We start from the raw sequence: 20,640 nt of genomic DNA, 5'->3' as shown, positions 1-20,640 counted from the left end.
GCAATCCGTCAGAGCATCGCAAAGGCCCTCGTTGCTTACTACCAGAAGTATGTGGATGAGCAGTCGAAGAAGGAGATTAAGGATATCTTGGTGAGGTACGATAGGACTCTACTTGTTGCGGATCCGAGGAGGTGCGAGCCGAAGAAGTTTGGTGGTCGTGGTGCTCGTGCTCGTTTCCAGAAGAGTTACCGTTAAAAAAAAAATAAACTGGTTTGGTTTTTTTTTTTTTTCTCTATCAAACGTTTTGGGAGTATGAATGAATGTGTTGAAATTGTGAGACTTTTAGATTCTATTTTGCGTTTATTTTAATGGGTTCAAGAACTTGTCTTTCTACAATGTTCACTTTATCTTCAAGCTATTTCCTTTTTGTATCTCTGGAATTGATAAATTATGTCGTGGTCACTCTTTTTTTACTCGTTACTACTTGTGAAAGTGTCTGGCTTGTCTCCTGCAATGTTGATTGATGATATTGACTTCGGAGTAGCTCTGCTAAAGTAATTTCCTCAGCTAGTTTTTGATGCTATTTGTCTTGCTAGAGAAATGAAAAGAATTTTCTTGTATGAATGTGATATTGCTTTCGGATTTTTAAGTTTGTCATGTTTAATGGTGTTTCAAGCCATGCTGTTAGAGAAAGAGTTCAGTGATGATTTGGTTTGTTCACTTGTGTGCTTCTGTTTTCATTCATGGAACGTAACCTTGTTGTTTTTTCTCGGAATGAGAAACAACTGAAATTTGTGAAAGCAAGAATTGTCGAGCCTCGGTATGTATGGATTGGTTTGCTTAGGATGCTATTGATTCTTCGTTCTCCCTGGCTCGTTTACTCTAATCTGATGCTTTGATTGTTGAATCAATTACTAATCGCCCAACCGCTTGAAATGAAAGCTAGTCTGAGCGTTCGACTTTGATTTTTAGATTCTAGAATATACGAACGACCGAATGAATTACCCTTAAATTGTTTCAGTAGCTACATTAAGGTTGCCCTCAACTTTGAATTGAAGCAATCCTCCTCGTTTCAAAAGGTTAATACCGTCATGCCGTCAACAACTGCCTTGGGTCAAACGTTCCTTGGTGTAAACGTTTAGATTGTATCTTAGAGATTGCTCAAGTCCACTCCCCTCCTCGTTCGGGAATGTCAGTTATCGCAAGAAATCAAAGTTTTATAAATGCTGAAGCCTGGTGGAGCTCCCCTCTTCTCTATTGGGAATCTTTACTACTATCAGAACTGGACTAAAAAATTTCATATCTTTTGGTATAGTCAAGCTGCAAAGTCTTCTCATGGATTCTAGTTCTTGGCTTCGGTGTCTACAATTTGTTCAACCTCTTCTCATGGCTTCTTCTTCGTCTTAGCATGTCATGTGGTGTAGGAATCTTGGAGATCGATATGTTCGGGATGAAACTGAGACCTTCATCACAGACATCTCGAAACTCAACAGACAGAAAGGAGACCGCCTGGTACTTACTTACGGTTTAGAAACAGAGAGAACAGAGAACTCTGTTTGAAAGTAACTGAAGAAGATGATTTAGGTACAGTGGGGATGAAGTAGATGTTTATAATTACATTAGTTACCGAAATTTAATTACGATGAATACTGTGGTCATTGTTAATCAGTAGAGTTTGTGTGTGGTTTAGGTTCATGATCATAAATGTGCGATGTTTTTAACTTCTAGAATTGAAAGAAATTTATGGCTAATGCTTTTAGTTACATGTGAAGTGTCTACTCTGATCATCAAAGCAAATCAGAATCATAATTACATCAAATATTCAATTTTACAGCTCAAACATTTAGATCATCAGTAGTAGATTGATGTAATTGACTTGTAACAAAGAAATAACATGAAAATATATTCAATGAATTTCTCTGTGCTATATATTTAGCCTATGCTTCTCATCTAACACTCTTTCAACTCAATTTTTTTAATTAGAACAAAAGAAATCATGGAATTGCTTCTTCGCCTCCTTGTAGCTCACGTTATCTTATTGGCTTTATCATATTCATTTGTGTACTGTTATCCAAGTCCTTTTCAAGACTTTTGTGTTGCTGCCAACGAAACTAATGGAGGTATTATCTCTAATATAGTTTAGTGTTCGGTCTAGTATCTCTTTAGCTTCACTAATTGATATAACAAGTCTTTTCTTGCAGTTTTCGTGAATGGAAAAGTGTGTAAGGATCCAAAATCAGTAACAGCAAATGATTTCTCTTATTCGGGATTAAACATCCCCGGGAACACAACCAGTTTCATCGGTTCTAATGTCACAACGGTGGATGTCAACAAAATCCCTGGCCTCAACACACTCGGAGTCTCCCTCGCTCGCTTAGACTTTGCTCGGGGAGGTCAAAACCCACCGCACATACATCCACGCGCCTCTGAAATACTCATGGTCACCAAAGGAACACTCCTGGTTGGGTTTGTCTCTTCGAACCAAGACAACAACAGACTGTTCTCCAAGGTTCTTAGAACAGGAGACGTTTTTGTGTTTCCCATTGGTTTGATACATTTTCAAATGAACGTTGGGAGGACAAGGGCGGTTGCGTTTGCTGGGTTTGGGAGCCAGAATCCTGGTACGATTACGATCGCAGACGCGGTTTTTGGATCGAACCCTTCGATTCCTCGAGAGGTTTTGGCAAAAGCTTTTCAGTTAGACGCTAACTTGGTTAGATTTCTCCAGATAGTGTATGGTCCTGCATTATGGTCGTAGGAAATTTCAAGGTAATAAGGTTTTAGGATTGGTGATAAAAAATGAGGTACATCACATGTTTGGCTACAAAATATTGTATAAATTTGTAAGCGGGTAAATTAAAAGAGTATATAATGATAGTAACATTTTAAATCAATAAATAAGGCACAAAAAAATGAATTTGATTATATTTGTGTTATTAATACACCGCAAGCTCCACTATAGTCTATAGAACAAAAAGACTAGACTGATATACGAACTTAAATTGTGTAAAATAAGTGGTTAATATTTTCTAATAATTTGCGTGGTTAATGTTTTGGTTGTGTGCAAGAATAAATCTATGTATGCTTGTAGGCTTTGATCATGAAATTGAGCAAATGATAACCACTTCTTTGATCATGACATCAAACAAATTTATGTTCCCTGAATCCAATGGTTTTTTTTGTGTTGATAGTTATTTTATGGTGGCGTTTATGTGTTAAATTATTATATTTATACTTAAAATACATTATTTTCGTAATTACATAATAAAAACACAAAGGCAAAAAACATATATGCAATACAAACTCAAATGATAAACAGCCAGGCTTTACAGAGTTAATAAATAAAACGCAAAAGCATGCATGAAAGTCCCAAAATTTTTAATTTTCTTGTACTGGGGGGCCTTGGATTTGAGTCCATTGTATTACGTAAAAACTCGATCAATCTATTATCTATAGTAGATTCAATTTACTTGTAAACTAAAATCAACTGTTTTTGGGCAACATCTTGGCTATATATATAACGCATGCATGTTCTCATGCAACATGGCTTAGTTCAAAAATTCAATCATACTAATCAACATTTCTATTTTAGAAAAAAAAAATGGAAGGTCGTCTTCGATTTCTCTTATCTAAAATCGTATGGCTAGCTTTATCATCTTCGTTTGTATATTGTTACGACCCATCTCCTCTTCAAGACTACTGTGTTGCAGTTGACGATATAAATGGAGGTAATCTCTATCTATATATTGCACATACGGTATATGACTCATTAATTTAATACTCTTCAAACCGAATTTTATGCCAAAATCATAGTAACCTAATTATATTTTTCAAACCTAAAAACCTTTAAATTTGATTATTTCGCAGTTTTTGTAAATGGGAAGTTCTGTAAAGATCCAAAACGTGTAACGGCGAATGACTTTTATACTTCCGGCCTAAACGTCCCAGGAAACACCAGCACCGGTCCCGGCTCCACAATCACCGCCGTAACTGTTGAAAGAATGCCTGGTCTCAACACTCTCGGGGTTGGTATTGCTCGCATTGACTTTGCCCCGGGAGGTCAAGTCCCACCTCACACGCACCCACGTGCCAGCGAGATCTTGTTAGTTATCAAGGGCAAGCTTTTCGTTGGATTTGTATCGTCGAACGAATACAACTACACGCTCTTCACCAAAGTTCTTTATCCCGGAGATGTGTTTGTGTCTCCCAAAGGTTTGATACAATTTCATGTGAATATTGGGAAGACAAATGCGGTCGTGATTGCTGCTGCTGGGAGCCAGGAACCGGGCAGGATCGTGATAGGTGATGCGGTTTTCGGATCGAACCCTTTGATTGATCCGAATGTTTTGGCTAAAGCTTTTGCGCTGAACTTGAACAAAGTGAAATATCTTCAGGCTGTGTTTTCTTCTAAACATAACATACGTGATTATCCTTGAAATTAAGAACGATGATAAATATAGTTTAGGCGATATAATACAAACATACATACATATGTATTACAAACAACAAAAAATTGTGGGAAATAACTATGCAAGATTGTAATGTGCTGATTAATGTTAAAACAATTTGTAAGAAATTAATAAAGTTAATGAATAAGTAAGCTATATGTTTTAGTTTTAAATGTAAGAGGATGTGAGATATGGGAATAAAAAAAGAGGTTTGTGGACCTCATAGTGGAATATGTTAAAAGAAAAAGACACAAACCTAAAAATGTCCTACGAGATCTTAATAAGTACAAAATCGTCCATGTAGAAAACGCATTGTGATATTAATAAAAAAAAAAAAACCCATCTCCATATAACAAAAACAAACATAATTTAATCTTTATAACAGAGAAGGCATGGTTTATAGTTTTAAATTACTTTACATATTATAGACACAACACAGACTACACAGTATTCATGGAAGCAAAACACTCTTACAGAGGGGTTTAACACTAATTAAGGATTATGTTGTTCTCTGCATATTGAGCTCCATGTTAATTTACAGTTTAGAGCTTGCGATGCACATGGTTTATGTTATTAAAATGTGTTTTATTATTTCATATTGTAATTTAATAAAGAATAATACTGGCCACGTCTTAGTGATTAAGACACTGGATTTTTAGCTTGCATATAACAATATATTCCAAGTTCATTTTTTTAACTCCAAAGACTTGTACTCTCATATGCATCATATTGATGATATATTAATCATTTACTTGAACAATAATCACACAACTTAATATAGTTACTTGATCATTTTTCCTTAGGAGAGAGTTTGTGTGTAGCTTATGCATGATATAATAACACTGTGGGTTTTTTTTCTTCTTCGAAAGTTTATACTGATCGGTTAATGTTTTGATTGTGTGCAAGTATACGTATGTGTATGCTTATAGCTTGTATACATTAATCATCAAGCAAATCGTTATTACATCTTCTCACGTTTGAAATTTCCAGGTAATTTAGGAAAACTTCGGATAAACTTCGGATTCAACACTTCAATACTTTGAATCCTAACATATTTAAAATTTGTTATGAGGAAGCTAGCTAGTCTTCTTATAACGAATTTGATTCATTATATAAAGTAAACTATTTGTTTCAAACGTAACTATTCATACAAGAAACAAAAAAGAAGGAAGAAGAAGAAGATAATAAAAACACCATAAAGAAAACAATCAAACCTTAATTTGATAACTAGTCAGACTTCATTAATTAACATATAAACATATGTTAAAGAAAACAATCAAACCTTATATGTGTACAAACTGAAAAATGAATGCATGAATGTCCACATTTATATAATTTACTTTTATTAGGTCTTGATATTTATTCGTACGTACAAACAAGATCAATCTATAATTGTTAGATGTAATTTACTTGTAAACTAAAATCAGTTAGTTTTGAAAGACTTTTTCTGACTATATAAGTATATACATAGCGCACCCATGTTTCTCATGCATTATCGCTTAATCCACAAAGAAAAGGAAATCAAAACCGCAGGAGCAATTATATTTGACCCAAAAAAAAAACAAAAATGAAAGGTCGTCTTCAATTTCTCGTAGCTAAAATCATATTGCTGGCTTTAGCATCTTCGTTTGTATCTTGTTACGACCCATCTCCTCTTCAAGACTACTGTGTTGCCGGCGTCCAGGATATAAATGGAGGTAATCTCTAATAAATAATAATTAAGGTAAAAACAAATTAGTAATCTCTACCTTGCCAGAAAATTAAGATAAAAACAAATTATTTAAATCAGTATAGAATACTAATTTTTTGGAAGTTGCAAACTAGACTGTATAGTTACTATATAACGTTCATTTTCAAACTTACAGACCTTTAACTGATTTGCTCCTTTTTTTTTTTTTAATTTTGAATCGTAGTTTTCGTAAATGGAAGATTCTGCAAAGATCCAAAACTAGTAACATCCAATGATTTCTTTGCTTCTGGCCTTAACATCCCGGGAAACACCAGCAACCGCCTTGGCTCCTTTATCAACCCCGTTGATATCCCTGGTCTTAACACTCTTGGGGTCTCCATTGCCCGCATTGACTTTGCCCCGGGTGGTCAAATCCCACCGCACATTCATCCACGGGCCTCCGAGATACTTTTAGTCATCAAGGGAAAGCTCTCAGTCGGCTTTGTGTCGTCGAACGACTACAACTACACACTCTTCTCCAAAATTCTTTATCCAGGAGATGTGTTTGTTTTTCCCATCGGATTGGTCCAATTTCATGCAAATGTCGGGAAGACAAATGCGGTTGTCATTGGGGCTGTTGGGAGCCAAAATCCTGGTTTGATCGCGGTAGGTGATGCAGTTTTCGGGTCGAACCCTTCGATTGATCCAAAGATTTTGGCTAAAGCGTTTGCGTTGGACATCAACACAGTGAAATATCTTCGGACAGTGTTCTTTCCTGAAGATGATATCGTTAATGAATAAAATTAGTGATAAATAATAATTGTGGATATGTAATTTGATGGTTTTATACTAGTAAAGTGTAACAAATACAGATTAACAAATAAATAAAATATAGATTAATAAAATAGTCAGAGTTCCCAACGTTTCCTCTAACAAATAAAACAAATACAGATCAAACGTATACTATTTTTTCCTAATAAGCTAAACTCTTTTTAATCTACATAAAGAAAAATAAAATATGGATATGGACCGTATAAGGAAATTAATGGGCCTCGTTAAATGGGCTTTATATAGGAAACGTCTTTTTTCGAATCACACAATTCAATTCACAGCGTTTTCAGTGAAGTTCGCCGTCGTCGGAACTCATGGATCGACCACCGTCGTTTCCGCACTATCAAAACCCTAATCCAAACTTCTTCCACCATTATCCTCCTCCAAACCCTAATCCTAATTTCTTCTTTCGACCTCCTCCTCCACCTCCTCTTCAAAACCTTAACACTCACCCCATCGCTCCATCTCCGCCGCCGATTCGCGAGCTCTCCGGTACTATCTCCTCTTTACAGTCTCTGCTGTCGGAATGTCAAAGAACCCTAGATTCTCTCTCTCAAAATGTAGCTTTAGACTACTCTCATCGTCTCCAGAAGGACGGGAATGGCGGTTTCGTTCGTTGCCCTTTTGATTCAAATCACTTAATGCCACCAGAAGCTCTCTTTCTCCATTCACTTCGTTGCCCAAATCCTCTTGACCTCACTCACCTTCTTGGATCTTTTAGTAGTTACCGGAACAAACTCGAGTTACCCTGTGAAGTACAGATGAACAACGATGATGGTGAGCTCTGTGTCTCCTTAGATGATGAGTTAGCTGATTTTGGAACTAGTTTCTTCTACAAAGATTGTCCTGGAGCTGTGAACTTCTCCGAGCTCGATGTAAAAAAGCGAACTTTAACACTTCCTAATGTTCTATCTGTGCAATGTAGCGATTTGGTAGTTCTTGATGAGAAGGAGGAAAATAGTATGTTAGGGATACTACCGTCTGATCTCTGTGCAATAAAGAGTGAGATTGATCAGTGGAGGGATTACCCAAATTCGTATTCCTATAGTGTTCTTTCTGCTGTTCTGGGTTTGAAAGTGATTGAAACGAGCGAGTTGAGCTCATGGATTCTGGTTAATTCTACAAGATTTGGTGTAATAATTGATACTTACATGAGAGATCATATATTCTTGCTCTTTCGGTTGTGTTTGAAACCGGTTGTGAAAGAAGCTTGTGGATTTATGTTGGAGTCTGATGTTAATGCTGTTGGTGTGCAGAAGATTATGAGCTGCAAAAGTAGAGTATTTGAGTGTCCAGTCTTGGTTCGAGTGTTTTCTTGGTTAGCTTCTCAACTTGCTGTCTTGTATGGAGAAGGAAATGGCAAGTTTTTTGCTCTGGATATGTTTAAACAGTGCATAGTAGAATCTGCTTCTCAAATAATGTTGTTTCGGTCTGAAAGAACCACACCTAAATCCTCTGGAGTTGTCGAGGATTTGGATGATGCAAGGTTGAGTAATAAGGATGAGAAGATGGAGAAGCCGTTCGAGAGTAGTTCAGGTGGGGAAGGAGGCAAAACTTTGGACAGTGCTCAGGTGATATCTGTGTCCCGTGTTGCAGCAGCTGTTGCAGCATTGTATGAAAGATCCATGCTTGAAGGGAAAATAAGGGCGATACGATATGCCCAGCCACTAACAAGATATCAGCGGTAGGTTTGAAATCTTTCAAAGGCTATTAATCATATCATGTTTGGATCTGAGTTTGATTGCTCATGATGTCTCTCTGTCAATTTGTAGGTTGGCCGAGCTTGGTGTTATGACAGCTAAAGCTGAGGAAGAACGGAAAAGACGTTCTAGCTACCAGCCTATTATTGATCATGATGGTCTTCCGAGACAACGCTCATCAAATCAGGTTAATACTAAACTAACTGTTATATAACATGAAAGAAACAAATATTACTGTAGGGAACTTATATTGAAGGAACTGAACTATATATATATTGTTTATAATGGTGTAGGATATGAATAGAAGGAAGACAAGAGAAGAGCTTTTAGCTGAAGAGAGAGATTACAAGCGTAGGAGAATGTCATACCGTGGTAAGAAGGTGAAACGAACGCCTCAACAGGTAAGAAGCGGTTTCCTTTTCAATGCCTATTCATAATCACAGTTTCTTGTGTTGTGAATGTTTTGATGCAAAATGATCAGTGAATATTTGGATAGAAAAAGTGTCGGATTGAGAAAACTGGCCCTTTCTAACATCATACTTTCATTATGATCATAGTTCAGTTAGCAATAAACTTACATTATCTGCTTCTTTCACTGATTTTTCTCTATCTTTTGTTTGTAGGTGTTACGTGATATAATAGAAGAATATACAGAAGAAATTAAGCTAGCAGGAGGGATTGGAAGTTTTGAGAAAGGAATGCCATTACAATCCCCGTCTTCTATAGGCAACGATGAGAAAGAAAGTGACGTTGGATACAATACTGCACCATCAACATTAACAGATGCATCATCAAGAGTCTATAAGCAATGGAAAGGAGAGAAACATGCAGATACTGAATATTCAAAGGATAGTAGAAACAATACAGATAAAGTAAACCGGCATGAGGAGTATGATTCAAGTATTTCGCAGAGACAGAAGAGTCACAGATCATATAAGCAAAGTGATCGAAGAGATGATGAATTCACAAGGACCAAACGACATAGCCTTGAAAAGAAGTCTTATCATCGAAGCCACAGATCATCTCGTGAGAAGAGTTCATCAGATTACAGGACCAAAAGGGATGATCCTTGTGACCGCCGCAGTCGGGAACCTAGGAATCAAAATTCGTTTGAAGATAGATATAATCCAACAGAAAGGGAGTGAAATTAAAAAGAAGGTAAGTCAATTTAGAACCACCTCTCTATCTCCTTATCACCGTGTGGGCTGGTCTGACTTTAAAATGGGTGCTATATCCCGATGATCTTGCAGTAAAAGTTTACCTGGAGCATCAGAGCAATTATGTGTGAATCCGTATCCTCTTTTGTATCCTAACCAAATTCTTACCTTGTTTGATGCATCTGAATGTTATCTGTCTTTATCTCACTTGGTGATACTCAATTTCCAGCTCTCTTGGATTTGTAGTTTCACTGTAGTTACCATTTATGTATATATATTTCAGTTTCTTTTTTCTTCTCTGGTTGTGACAGATTGAAGTTAATTCAAGTATGTTCTTGCTATGAACACGCCGTGAGCCATGAGATTGCTGGGAAGAAATGGTGAACTCCACAAGTGATCGTAATTGTGAGATACTCCTATGTTTTTAAGTCTCTGTTGTTACTTTAGGAAATGGATGTAGATGACAGAGCACTAGTTTTAGTGATGTAATCCGTACTGATTTTGCTTTTGTTCCTATTTCAGTTTTGCCTCAAACTTCTCTAATTCCTGTCATAATCATATAGTTTTACTTAAAATCCAGAAAACCAAAACAAAACACTGTTACGAAACAAAAATAAACCAATAATATAACAGCTTGTGTCAGCTGAAGAGAAACTTGCAACTTAAGGAACTAGCACTGCAATTGGCTAAGGATTCCTCAAATGCTGAATGAAAGGTTGGCCATAAGTAATTACACGAGACGTTTATGTAGGAGACTCTACTAGATTTCTCCTTCCTCCTTAATCTCTTCCAGTTCCGGCCAATAATCCTCAATTCTTAAAAACAGACCAAGCTTTTCAATCCTCCGAGTTCTTCTTGCCAGATAGGATCCACCACAGAGTTTCACCATCTCCTTCATAGTTTTCAAGTTATCTACAATATTGAATTTGGCTTCTTCTTCCAACTCCTCTAATGCAAGCCGTTCCTTGCATAGCACTTTCAACCTGGCGGCTCTAGGCTCACCTTCGATTCTAGCTTTCACTTCACGTTCCCTTTTTTCTAAACGTTGCTTTTCTTTCTGCATTCTCATCATCACATCAGCTTTGTTACCACCACTCTCGTCAATAAGCTTTCTATATTTGGCTTTCCCGATAGTATCTGCAAATCGAATCTTGATTGTTGCCGCACGAAGAGCCTTCGTAGGAGATAAGGGCATTAAACCTTGATCGAATTCGAATTTTCTCTCAGGCTTATCCTCTTTGCTCTGCTCTTTCACTGGATTTATCGAAAGAGAAACCTTTTGGTTCAAGTTAACTCTCCCACAAGCTATCTTCTTCTTTACCGATTCCCACCTTAACTCAAAAAACTTCTTAAGCTTCGTAGCGTTCTTGTGAACCGGATTCTCAGGAGGATAATAACGAATCGCATTCGCAAAGACTAATTGAACATCTTTGGGAAACTCTTCAGCAATATTCACGTAGAGATTCTTGGCGAGTTTGGACTTGATTGTGACGAAATCCATTGGTTTTGATATAACAGAGAAATAATCAGGTTTTTCAATGACGAGCTCCTCAAAACGCCAACCATACCATTCGTCTCTCGTCGATTTTAGTACCTCTAGACACAGGCCATGCAAGGACAACTCGCTATCGCGATCCATCTTTTGCTTCTTCTTCGCCTGATCAGCCTCTTCTTCTACCTCTTCTTCTACCTCTTCAGCTCCACGCTTCTTCCTCGATCGATTGGCTTCAGAGCAAACGTTTATCCGCAGTTTGGTTTCTGTAACCATTCTTACAAACATGATAAAAACTCGACAGAGAAAAGCACAAACCCCAGTTCAAACGGAGCGTCTTCGTGTGTTCGATTGAACTAGACACACGAAGAATGATAGAGAGAAACTAGGGTTTTGAAGTTTATATGGAGCTCGGTTTTGAAGTTTTTAAAAAGGAGTAACTCCTAATTACACATGAACTAGAGTTTGGTCTCAACATATAGATAGGATAGGAAATAGAGAAAAGGAAATTTGTAATATGATTAAAAAAAAAAAAAAACTCCTAATCCAATTCCAATATGGAGATGTATATAAATTACTAATTATCCCAATTAAAAAAAAAACGAAAATAATACTTTCAAACTTCAATTTTCCTTTTATAAAAACCAAAAATCTATTTTTATTTCACTTTTCTTACAATTATATGAATTTAAATGTAACCCCTTGAGTTAAAGGGTAAAGATTACGTGTGACAAAAGAAAACTATGTGATTTCAAGAAGAAACCAAAGAGATGGCTCGTTTGAAACTCCGTGGACGGAGACGATGACCAGAGGAGCCATTATTCAACTCAGAAGAACCATCAAAGGCTAATCCTTTACCCCCAAAACACAAGTATCTGTCCATAAAAGATCCCTTTTTCTTCATCGCTGGTGTTCTTCTCCCTAATTCCGAAGAAACCGTCTGAAACGGCGACGAGCAAGCCGACGACGGAGCTCCAGAGTAATCAGAAACCGCCGGAGGAGAGAACACGAACCTAGGAGATTCCTGAACCACGACACCTTTCATCAACCCTTGAGTAAATTTCAATCTCACTGCCAAACTCGGGAGATCACCACTCTCTGTTCTCATCGGAAACGCTCTTCCTCCTCTGTTACAACCCGACGGCGAATACATCTCTCTGAGAGGAACACGACGGTTGTTGTTGTTATCTCCTGAGAAACGACGATTCTCCTCCGACTCTTCCTTCTTCGCCCACCGTAAAAGAAGCTTAAGACGCGCTCCTGTTCCTCCACCACCGCGGCGTTTGCGTTTCGAATGCGTGGAGATTTCAGTCGAACACTCACTGATCCCATCAAAACTCTCTCTGTCTGGACTTCTTAATTCAGCGGTGTGATCCGTTCTCGCCGCCGTGAATAGAAAAATCTCAGAATCAGATATCTCAAACGAAGTTCCTGGACTACCGCAGAATCCATAACGCTCTTCTCTAAACCGCGAAACGCTCTCACCGCAGTTTGATCTCCCACCAGCGGAAACAAGCCGTTTGATCAACAACTCAGAAACCAGCGTTTTCGGCGTTTGCCGTTTAAGCAAATCAACGGCAGTCATCCCGTACGAATCAACGACGTTAAGATCAACGCCAGGGATTCTCAACAGACTCTCAACGACGTCAGGTCTAACGGCGTTAAGATTATCCATCACAGCTAGATGAACCACAGTTCTTCCGTTACAATTTCTAACGTTGACGATCTCAGAAAAGTCAACGGTTTCTCCTGAGACTAACTTCTTCAAAAGCTCCATCTGCCGGTCCAACCGTTTAAACCCGGACGCAGCAAAACCAGAGACGACCGTGTGAAGAAACGTGTCACCATCTCCGTTAACAACAGATATCAACGGTGGAGATTCGTTAATAAGAACCTCCACTACATCTAAATGACCCTTGTAAGCAGCTATATGTAACGCTGTGTTTCCATGGCTATCTTGAACCTCCATGATCGAATCATACTTCGACACAAGATACTTCACCACCTGCATTACTATCCATAAATTATATATGCATTAATTAATGTAAATAAAATGATTTGATTTGTGTAGTTTCTTACTTCGATTTGAGCTCTGCTAGAAGCAGAGTGTAACAGAGTAGAACCAAACGCATCTCTGAGTTTTGAAACGTCGTCGTATTTGCCAGAGAGTAAGAGTTCATCGAGAATTGTCACGTGTCCGCCTCTCGCGGCACTGTGGACTCCTCTTTTTACCATCTCCTCTTTTACTATTAACTGTTTCTCAGTTAACTTTTCACCGTTGATTTCTTCGACGCCGGCGATATCAGCCGGCAACAAAGCGAAGTCAAGGACGAGACGAAACACGTCGTCGTTTCGACCTCGTGCGGCCGCGTAGAGGATATCAGTGACGCCGTATTCTCCTTCACCGAACACGAGAAGTGGATCTCTCTCTAGAAGCTTCTTCACGAATTCTAAATCTCCGGCGGAAGCGGCGGTGTAAAGCAGCCACCCGCCGTAGCCAGCTCTGATGAGAGAGTTATCTCCGTTTCCGATTTCGCACTCTTCTATTAGTCTTCTAGCGACTCGGGAGCGGTTAAGAGCCACGTGGCAGTTGTTACCGTCTCCGTCGTCCCAGACGGTTTCGAGGCGGCGGATACGGCGGAGGGAAGTGAGTTTAACGAGGAGGTTTGTGTCTTGGTGAAGAAGCTCGATGACGACGTCGTATAGACCGTTCGCGGCGGCGCAATCGATCGGTGAAGCGTACCACCACTGGTCTCCGGTGCTTTCCCACCGGAGAGGAAATATCGGCGGTGGCATTTCCGGTTTAGATTTCAAACCGGGTTTTACTCGGTTTTTGTTAAACCAAAATTAAAGACTCTCAAAGATTTTAAAAAAAACAGAGCATATGTGATGAGGGAAATAAATAAAGAGAAAACAGAGGAAGTAGAATACAAAGAAGAATATGAATGGTTTTGAAATCAATGGAGATATATTTGTTTTACGACGAACACAAGGTGATGAAGTAGAAGACAATAAAAAAAACGAGAAGTCTTGAAGATCGTGTTGTTGTGGCGGAGACGGACGGAACTTGTGATTATGTGTTACCAGAAAAAGTATAAAAATAGTAATTTTGGGAGCATCGAAGATATACAAGATTCCTTCATTCCCCGTGAGTGGACCATATCTGACGTTATTTTATCATTTGTTAATCTCTTTTTATGATCTCTAACAGATTAAAAAGTTTAATTTTCGAGAAAAAAAGAAGAATGTGTAAAGAATATTATTCTGCAGCAAGAATTTTTGTTTTGATTTTTCGAGAGAAATACGTAGCAGGATCTTGTTATGGTTGTATATTTCAGTAAAGTTCAAAAGTAATAATTGAATGGATGTTTCATCTAATTAGACGCGTCGCTCGTTTTGTTGAAACCAGACGTGGAGCCGTGGAGGTATTATTTAATCATAGTAGGTTTTGTACTCTGTGCTCAATAAATCTGCAATTTGATAGATGTAGACCAAATAAAAAGCGCCCCCCTTGTGGCAGCTAGCTAACCACTTGAGGGCCCTTAATAATATCTACTCAATAATTCACTAAAACATGCATAATGATTCGTAGTTAAAGCTTAACCATCATTACGTGGTTGAAGAAGACTACTCAATTAGAAAACAAAAAAATCCTAAAAAGATAATTTCTTTGTTTTGTTTGGGCTTTTTGGGGTTAGTAATATGGATCTACCTTTCTGTCGGTGTGTTGTGTGGACGCATCCAAACGCACATGTATCTGTTCCCTAAACTCAATGCTTTATATATTAAAGAAAGTGTTTTTCCTTATTTCTCATGTGTATAAATCTTGTAAGACTGGATCTTCAGACGTCTCAATTAAGAGACCCTTCAAAAGATTTGAGTCAGAGCAGACAACAAACACAGCTTGCCGAACCAACCTCTTTACTTTCAAGATTGTGTCAGAATCAATCGACTCCAGAGTTGCAAACCTTAACAATTCTTGTATTTGAAATAGAAGTTTTCTCTTACCAATGACCAATGTACTTATAAATCTACACTACAATGTGGTTGAATGGAGAACACAAGGAACATTTTTACGCATGATCTGGTCTTGTCTTCTTTCTAAAGCCTGAAGTGCCCAAATTTTCACAATCTACAATCTCCCCCTATTCAACAGTACCACAAATTGTCTACCTTCTCTCTTAACCATACCGCAATAAGCAGGTAAGATGCCGCAAGAAATTACAGGTCCAGCCATAGTAAAAATCTCACTTTACAGGGGCAGTGAGTTTCACAGTCTTCATGATGTGTTCGATTCTCTCAGCGGACTCATGCATATTCTTCTTCTTGACCTCTTCCAAGAGCAGCAAACAAGTCCGGTGCCTCGGCGTGATATCTTGGCTAATCATCTCCTCGAATAGACAATACGCCCACTCACATATATTGGCTCTGCATAACCTCTGTATAAGAAAAGTATAAGTCGATTCATCGAGGCTGAGGTGATGTTTAGTCACCATTTCTTTCAATAATTTTCCAACCTCAACTACATCTCCTCTCTTAAAACAAGATCTCAGCAACGGGTGATACGTATGAACATCCGGATCACAAAGCTTGGAACTCTCCATTTCCTTGAGAAGCTCAACCGCCTTGTGTTCCTCATCGTGATGGCAGTACATAGCGATCATGGAGTTATAGGTAGATGTATTCATGGAAACACCAAGCTCTGGCATCTCAACTCTGAAAACACGCTCAGCTTCTTCTAACCGACCAGCTCTAGCAAGCGTGTGAATCAAACAGTTGTAGAAAAGAACATCAGGTTTACAACCGGATCTTTTCATCCTTGTAGCTACCCGTAATGCCTCCTCAAACTCTTTCTGTGCATTAAGAGAAGCCAGAATAGTCGTGTAAGTAATAGAATTCGGAGGAGACCCATTAGCTTCCATTTCACTGAGCATCTCATAGACCTTTATAAACTCAGACTGCTGGCAATAACACCTTATAATCGTCGTATAGCTAATAACACAAGGTTGAATACCATGGCCTTTCATCTCTTGGATCGTCCAAAGAGCTTCCTCGACTCTATTTGCCTTACACCAACCGTGAATGAAGATATTAAAGGTATGAGCATTTGGTGTAATGTGTGACTTAAGCTCTAGCAAAACTACCCGAGCCTGCTCGACTCTTTTCTCCTTGCAAAGCGTATCGAGCAGCAGATTCATCGATTCTGTGTTCTTCTCCAATCCAAATTCACCCAATTTATCAAATATTCCCACTGCTTCTTCCCATTCCCCAGCACCAGCAAATCTCCTCATGATCTTAGCAACAGTGTTCAAAGTAACAAGCTTATCTCCTCTCATTCTCTCCACAAACTCCTTCATACGATCCCATTTCTTCGCCTTGCCGAGAATATCCACCGCCATATCATAAGAATCATTAGAATGTTTGTGCCCTTTACAAGACTCAGCCCATCTCAGAACACCAAGCGCAGATCTCCAGTCATCTCTAAACCTATGAAGCAGCTTATGAACCAAACCATCAGAGAGATTGATTCTGTTACAGAGTTCATCGTTTGATAGACGATTAAAAACCTCATCTTCACTGTCTCTATCACCTGCTCTACCTACAATTACATTCCATATCTCCTCAGACTGTGAAGATTCATCAAGTGTCTGCTCCGAAACTGTAGAGAGATTCTTGATGAACGTAGAGGTAAGAGCCATAGAAACCGAGGGTTTAAGGCGTAAGAAGGTGTTTCCAATGCGATTCTGAATAAGCCAAGACATCAGGAGAATTCCTAAAACCCAGAATCGAGGGTTCTTCAACTGCAACCACATAAAAATCCAATTTTTATCGCCATAAATGAATTTCGGATCTTAACGGTGACATATAACGAACATAATTGAGACGTTAAAACTCAAAAGCTCGTACCTGAGAGGTGGAGGCAATGGTAAAAATGTGAGAAAGACGACGGCCGTCTCGCCGGAGAGATTTGACGAGGACTAAATCGCAGAGTAGGGTTTTTGAGTCCATAGAACATGACATGGTGGCCCATTTAGAGCCCAAATACCGTTTTGGTTTGAGCACCGGTTGGGTTCTGGTTTCTAATGAATTATGTTGTAATTGAGACAAGCTTTAAATCTTCTAATCCACCCATTTATTAACAAGCTTCTTGTGCCTACTTACATTGCTTCGTAATTTTATGGCAAACATAAAATCTAATTTTATGGCAAAACTTAAAACGCTAAATCGGTATTTCCGGTCAAGCTTCTTCTCCTGTTTCACAGCTTTTCTCTATTACATAATCTCTCTTGTGAAACAGCCATGGGCGGAGCTAGGGTAGAAGCACGTGGGTCAATTGACTCTGGTGAAATTTTAAATTTAGTTAAATTTTTAGGAAAAAAATCAAATTGACCCTGATAAAATAGCAGAATTGACCCCTATAAAAAAAATTAATAACACAATTGACATCTTAAATTATATTTTGACCCTCGTGAATTGAATTCCTAGCTCGGCCACTGCAAACAGCTGTTTGATCAGAGATAAAAATGTATGGTGAGATTCATAGTCAGCATCAAACTGGTTCTAACGGCCCTTTATCCTGCAGTAACAAGAATGGTTAAAAGAAGTATGATGATTGAAACAATAGTGATGGATGATCAGTAATGGGTTATTTGATCAAAAACTCATATATAAACAAAAGCTCATTAATTCTTGGAAACCAATTTATTCTTACCTTCTGGTGCAAGAGACTGAGATGGTGGTGGCAACCATGCAGAAACAAACCCAGATTTTGCGATGTCGGGAACTTTTCCATTCAATTCTCCACCAATCATGTTTGTGAGATTCCCAGTTGTAAGCCTGATATAGAATTCCTAATTCCTCTTAGATTCGATCTACGGTCAAAAACCAAGATTGTACCGCTATAAGTGTTAGACTATATCATATAAAGATGAGCTTACCTGGAGAATGACTTTCCATCCATCGCGTAGAACCCAACCTGATATAGAGAAGCAAAAGACTTAATAATTGCAACTTTGAAACTAAGAACATGAAAACTCATGAACATAAGGCTTAATCCTAAACTAATTCCTTTGTAATTACCGACATTAGTTTGGTAATTGTATTCATCAAAGACCTGCAAAAGTATCATGCTTTAAAAACAAGAAAGATGGAGCAACAATTTTGAACATAAAGTGGTAGAGTTAATAAAGAAGACAACAGACACTTACGGTAAGAAATGAGATCCTTGCAGGGTTAACTAAACAGTTTCATTAAGCTATAAGTATGCTATAAAGTGATGAGACTTTCTGATACAGAGCATTTACCTGAAAATTCTAGCAGATGTGGTGTACTTCCTTGTGATGCAGGCAATTCTGGAGCTGTTGAGATCGGCATCAAATCACAGAACACATTGGTTTAGTTTAGTTTTCTATTTATGAAGTACAAATATAACTCCGTGAAACTAGATGCATTGCCTTCTTGTTCTCTGCTTTTTCACATGTCAAGCTTAAAACTTGGGTGTGAGCAAGACCTCGTTTTTTCCAGTGGAGTAGCAGCGTTGCGGTTTCTGGTTCTGGCTTGACTTTCCATATTCAGTTTGGTATTGCTAGCTATGTTTTCAACACTCGTTTCCCTGCAATGCAGCAATCAACATACACAAAGAAAACAATAATTATAAGAGGAACGTAATACCATAGTTGGAGTGGATCAATCTGATTTTGAAACAATTTGGCGCACTTGTGTTGATTTCTCACCGTGAGAAACCTGCAGTGGTGGTTTAGGCAAGGAATGTTCTCCTTGTTTTATATTTGTTCCGACGTCAACATCCCCGAGATTACTGTTGAATGAACAAGAAAAAAAAACATTAGAATGGTTTCTCATCTCACTTAACTACAGTAAGATCTCACAAATAATGATATAGATACCTAGCATATGCGGTCTTGTTGTTGATTTCTGCATCCTTGGTTGGCTTGATACTCGTGAATCAGATTGGTAGAGAGAGCAGCTATGTTCATCAACTTGTCTCCATGAGAAAACTACCAGTGATGGTTTGGGAAAGGAATGTTCTCCTTGTTTTATACCTCACAACGTTTGTATCCCGGAGATTACTGTTAAATGAACAAGAAAACAAAAAAGAATTAGAACGGCCTCTCATGATCTCACTTAATTAACTACAATACAATCTCACAAAGAATGATATAGAACCTGGCTTTGTTGTTGATCTCTGTGCTTGCTTCGGTAGGAGTAAGTTTTTATTTCCTGAGGCTTGATTTTCCTGAATCAGAATGGTGTAGCTAGATATATTTCCCTGCAGTTAGTGAGGCAATCAACACACAAAGTTAAAAAAACAGTCAATCACTGGGATTAGTCTGAAGTTAGTTAAACTTGATACAGACCAAAATAGAGAAAAGCAAAGGATTCTGAGATAGATTACTTAAAGAGCAAGAAGTTGGATATTTCCATCTTTGGTCATAAATCAATGATGAGGAGAAAAGAGTTTAAATCACGTACTGAGTTACAGAGTGAATCAGGATGATTTTGTAACTATTTGGCTCCCACCTGTCCTGATTTTTCATCATCTAGCTTTTGCTTTTTGATGGCTTCATTTTCCGGAATATGTTTGATAGTGCTACCTAGCAATGTTTTTCTTAAACACTAGCCAGTAACACTCACTCGTTTCCCTGCAGTAAGAGAGACAATGATTAATCAACACAACAACAAAAAAAGAAAAAAGCATCAATAACTCACAAGCTAGGAATAGAGAGGTAAATGAAATAATAAGATGAAAGAGGGAGTAAGAAGAGAGAGATACCGCCATGGAAACAACAAGATCCTCCGAGTCCTCACCTGCACCAAATCTGAAATCATGAGAGAGTGAATCAATCTTAAAAGACAAGAGACAGAGGTTATCAAATATTCTCACAAAGAATGATATATTCAGAACCTGGCCTTGTTGTGTTGACCGTGTGTTGTAGCTACAGGTCCGTAACACGGCTCTCGGTTATCCTGCAACAACAAAAATGGTTAAAAATAAAAAGAAAGTATATGATGTTTGAAATAAAAGCTTGAAAGAAGAGTGAAGGATGATTTGAAACAGAACCTGGAGGGGTTCTTCTTCTTCTTGGACGTTGCTCAGGGTCTCATTCATGGATTTTGGTAGAGCTAGCTAGCTGTGTTCGTAACACTCAGTTTCGCTGCAGTCAATGAGACAATCAAACACCACACGAAACCATCAATCACTAGAAAGAATATCAGACAAATTCAATAATAAGATGAGAGAGAGATAAAAGAGAATTACGCCATGGAAACAACAAGGTCCCCCCCCCCCAATCCTCACCCGCACCATATCTGAAATCATCAAAAGATTCAGAGAGTTAAATATTAGAAGACTGACTCTGAGACCAAATTCTTATAGCAATAACGA

At 38.3% G+C, this 20,640-nt stretch overlaps 7 protein-coding genes across 14 annotated transcripts in view; 5 read left to right on the top strand and 2 right to left on the bottom strand.

Annotated features, from left to right (window-relative positions):
- LOC104764051 (40S ribosomal protein S16-1-like) overlaps positions 1-432 on the top strand; it is a 2,379-nt gene extending 1,947 nt beyond the window's left edge. The window contains exon 2 of the mRNA XM_010487492.2: positions 52-432. Coding sequence (XP_010485794.1) covers positions 52-195 — 144 coding nt within the window. The 3' untranslated portion in view covers positions 196-432. The remainder of the gene's footprint in view (positions 1-51) is intronic.
- On the top strand, positions 1,874-2,709 carry LOC104764050 (germin-like protein subfamily 1 member 6). The gene is made up of 2 exons (XM_010487490.2): positions 1,874-2,060; positions 2,142-2,709. Exons 1-2 carry the CDS (start codon positions 1,937-1,939, stop codon positions 2,696-2,698), a joined length of 681 nt encoding a protein of 226 aa, XP_010485792.1. The 5' UTR covers positions 1,874-1,936; the 3' UTR covers positions 2,699-2,709.
- Positions 3,481-4,606, top strand: LOC104767323 (germin-like protein subfamily 1 member 5). Its single transcript, XM_019240720.1, has 2 exons — positions 3,481-3,668; positions 3,808-4,606. Exons 1-2 carry the CDS (start codon positions 3,542-3,544, stop codon positions 4,374-4,376), a joined length of 696 nt encoding a protein of 231 aa, XP_019096265.1. The 5' UTR covers positions 3,481-3,541; the 3' UTR covers positions 4,377-4,606.
- On the top strand, positions 5,882-6,983 carry LOC109130750 (germin-like protein subfamily 1 member 3). The gene is made up of 2 exons (XM_019240721.1): positions 5,882-6,085; positions 6,302-6,983. Exons 1-2 carry the CDS (start codon positions 5,956-5,958, stop codon positions 6,856-6,858), a joined length of 687 nt encoding a protein of 228 aa, XP_019096266.1. The 5' UTR covers positions 5,882-5,955; the 3' UTR covers positions 6,859-6,983.
- On the top strand, positions 7,166-10,261 carry LOC104764049 (U11/U12 small nuclear ribonucleoprotein 48 kDa protein-like). Of its 2 annotated transcripts, none has more exons than XM_010487488.2 (5): positions 7,166-8,572; positions 8,661-8,775; positions 8,882-8,989; positions 9,212-9,746; positions 10,057-10,261. In XM_010487488.2, the coding sequence occupies exons 1-4, from the start codon at positions 7,203-7,205 to the stop codon at positions 9,731-9,733; spliced, it is 2,115 nt and encodes a 704-aa protein (XP_010485790.1). In that variant the 5' UTR covers positions 7,166-7,202; the 3' UTR covers positions 9,734-9,746; positions 10,057-10,261. The 2 variants fall into 2 exon arrangements, with proteins under 2 accessions (XP_010485790.1, XP_010485789.1); XM_010487487.2 differs by having other exon boundaries at positions 9,839-10,261.
- LOC104764048 (E3 ubiquitin-protein ligase MIB2-like) lies at positions 11,849-14,540 on the bottom strand. The gene is made up of 2 exons (XM_010487485.2): positions 13,317-14,540; positions 11,849-13,242 (listed from the first exon to the last, which is right to left on the bottom strand). The coding sequence occupies exons 1-2, from the start codon at positions 14,031-14,033 to the stop codon at positions 11,989-11,991; spliced, it is 1,971 nt and encodes a 656-aa protein (XP_010485787.1). The 5' UTR covers positions 14,034-14,540; the 3' UTR covers positions 11,849-11,988.
- Positions 15,196-20,404, bottom strand: LOC104764046 (pentatricopeptide repeat-containing protein At3g04130, mitochondrial-like). 7 transcript variants are annotated; one of them, XM_019240736.1, is made up of 13 exons: positions 20,317-20,404; positions 20,161-20,222; positions 20,029-20,074; positions 19,728-19,897; positions 19,422-19,524; positions 19,142-19,324; positions 18,971-19,053; positions 18,748-18,849; positions 18,542-18,595; positions 18,176-18,351; positions 17,950-18,074; positions 17,145-17,814; positions 15,196-17,038 (listed from the first exon to the last, which is right to left on the bottom strand). In XM_019240736.1, the coding sequence occupies exons 12-13, from the start codon at positions 17,256-17,258 to the stop codon at positions 15,485-15,487; spliced, it is 1,668 nt and encodes a 555-aa protein (XP_019096281.1). In that variant the 5' UTR covers positions 17,259-17,814; positions 17,950-18,074; positions 18,176-18,351; positions 18,542-18,595; positions 18,748-18,849; positions 18,971-19,053; positions 19,142-19,324; positions 19,422-19,524; positions 19,728-19,897; positions 20,029-20,074; positions 20,161-20,222; positions 20,317-20,404; the 3' UTR covers positions 15,196-15,484. The 7 variants fall into 7 exon arrangements, with proteins under 7 accessions (XP_019096281.1, XP_019096280.1, XP_019096283.1 ...); XM_019240735.1 differs by having other exon boundaries at positions 18,176-18,213; XM_019240738.1 differs by having other exon boundaries at positions 18,176-18,213; positions 18,542-18,849; positions 18,954-19,053.

This window comes from Camelina sativa, chromosome 19, assembly GCF_000633955.1.
Source record: "Camelina sativa cultivar DH55 chromosome 19, Cs, whole genome shotgun sequence".
NCBI classification, from domain to species: Eukaryota; Viridiplantae; Streptophyta; class Magnoliopsida; order Brassicales; family Brassicaceae; genus Camelina; species Camelina sativa.
The sequence above is the reverse complement of the archived record's forward strand: the minus strand, read 5'-3'. Positions and strand labels throughout refer to the sequence as shown.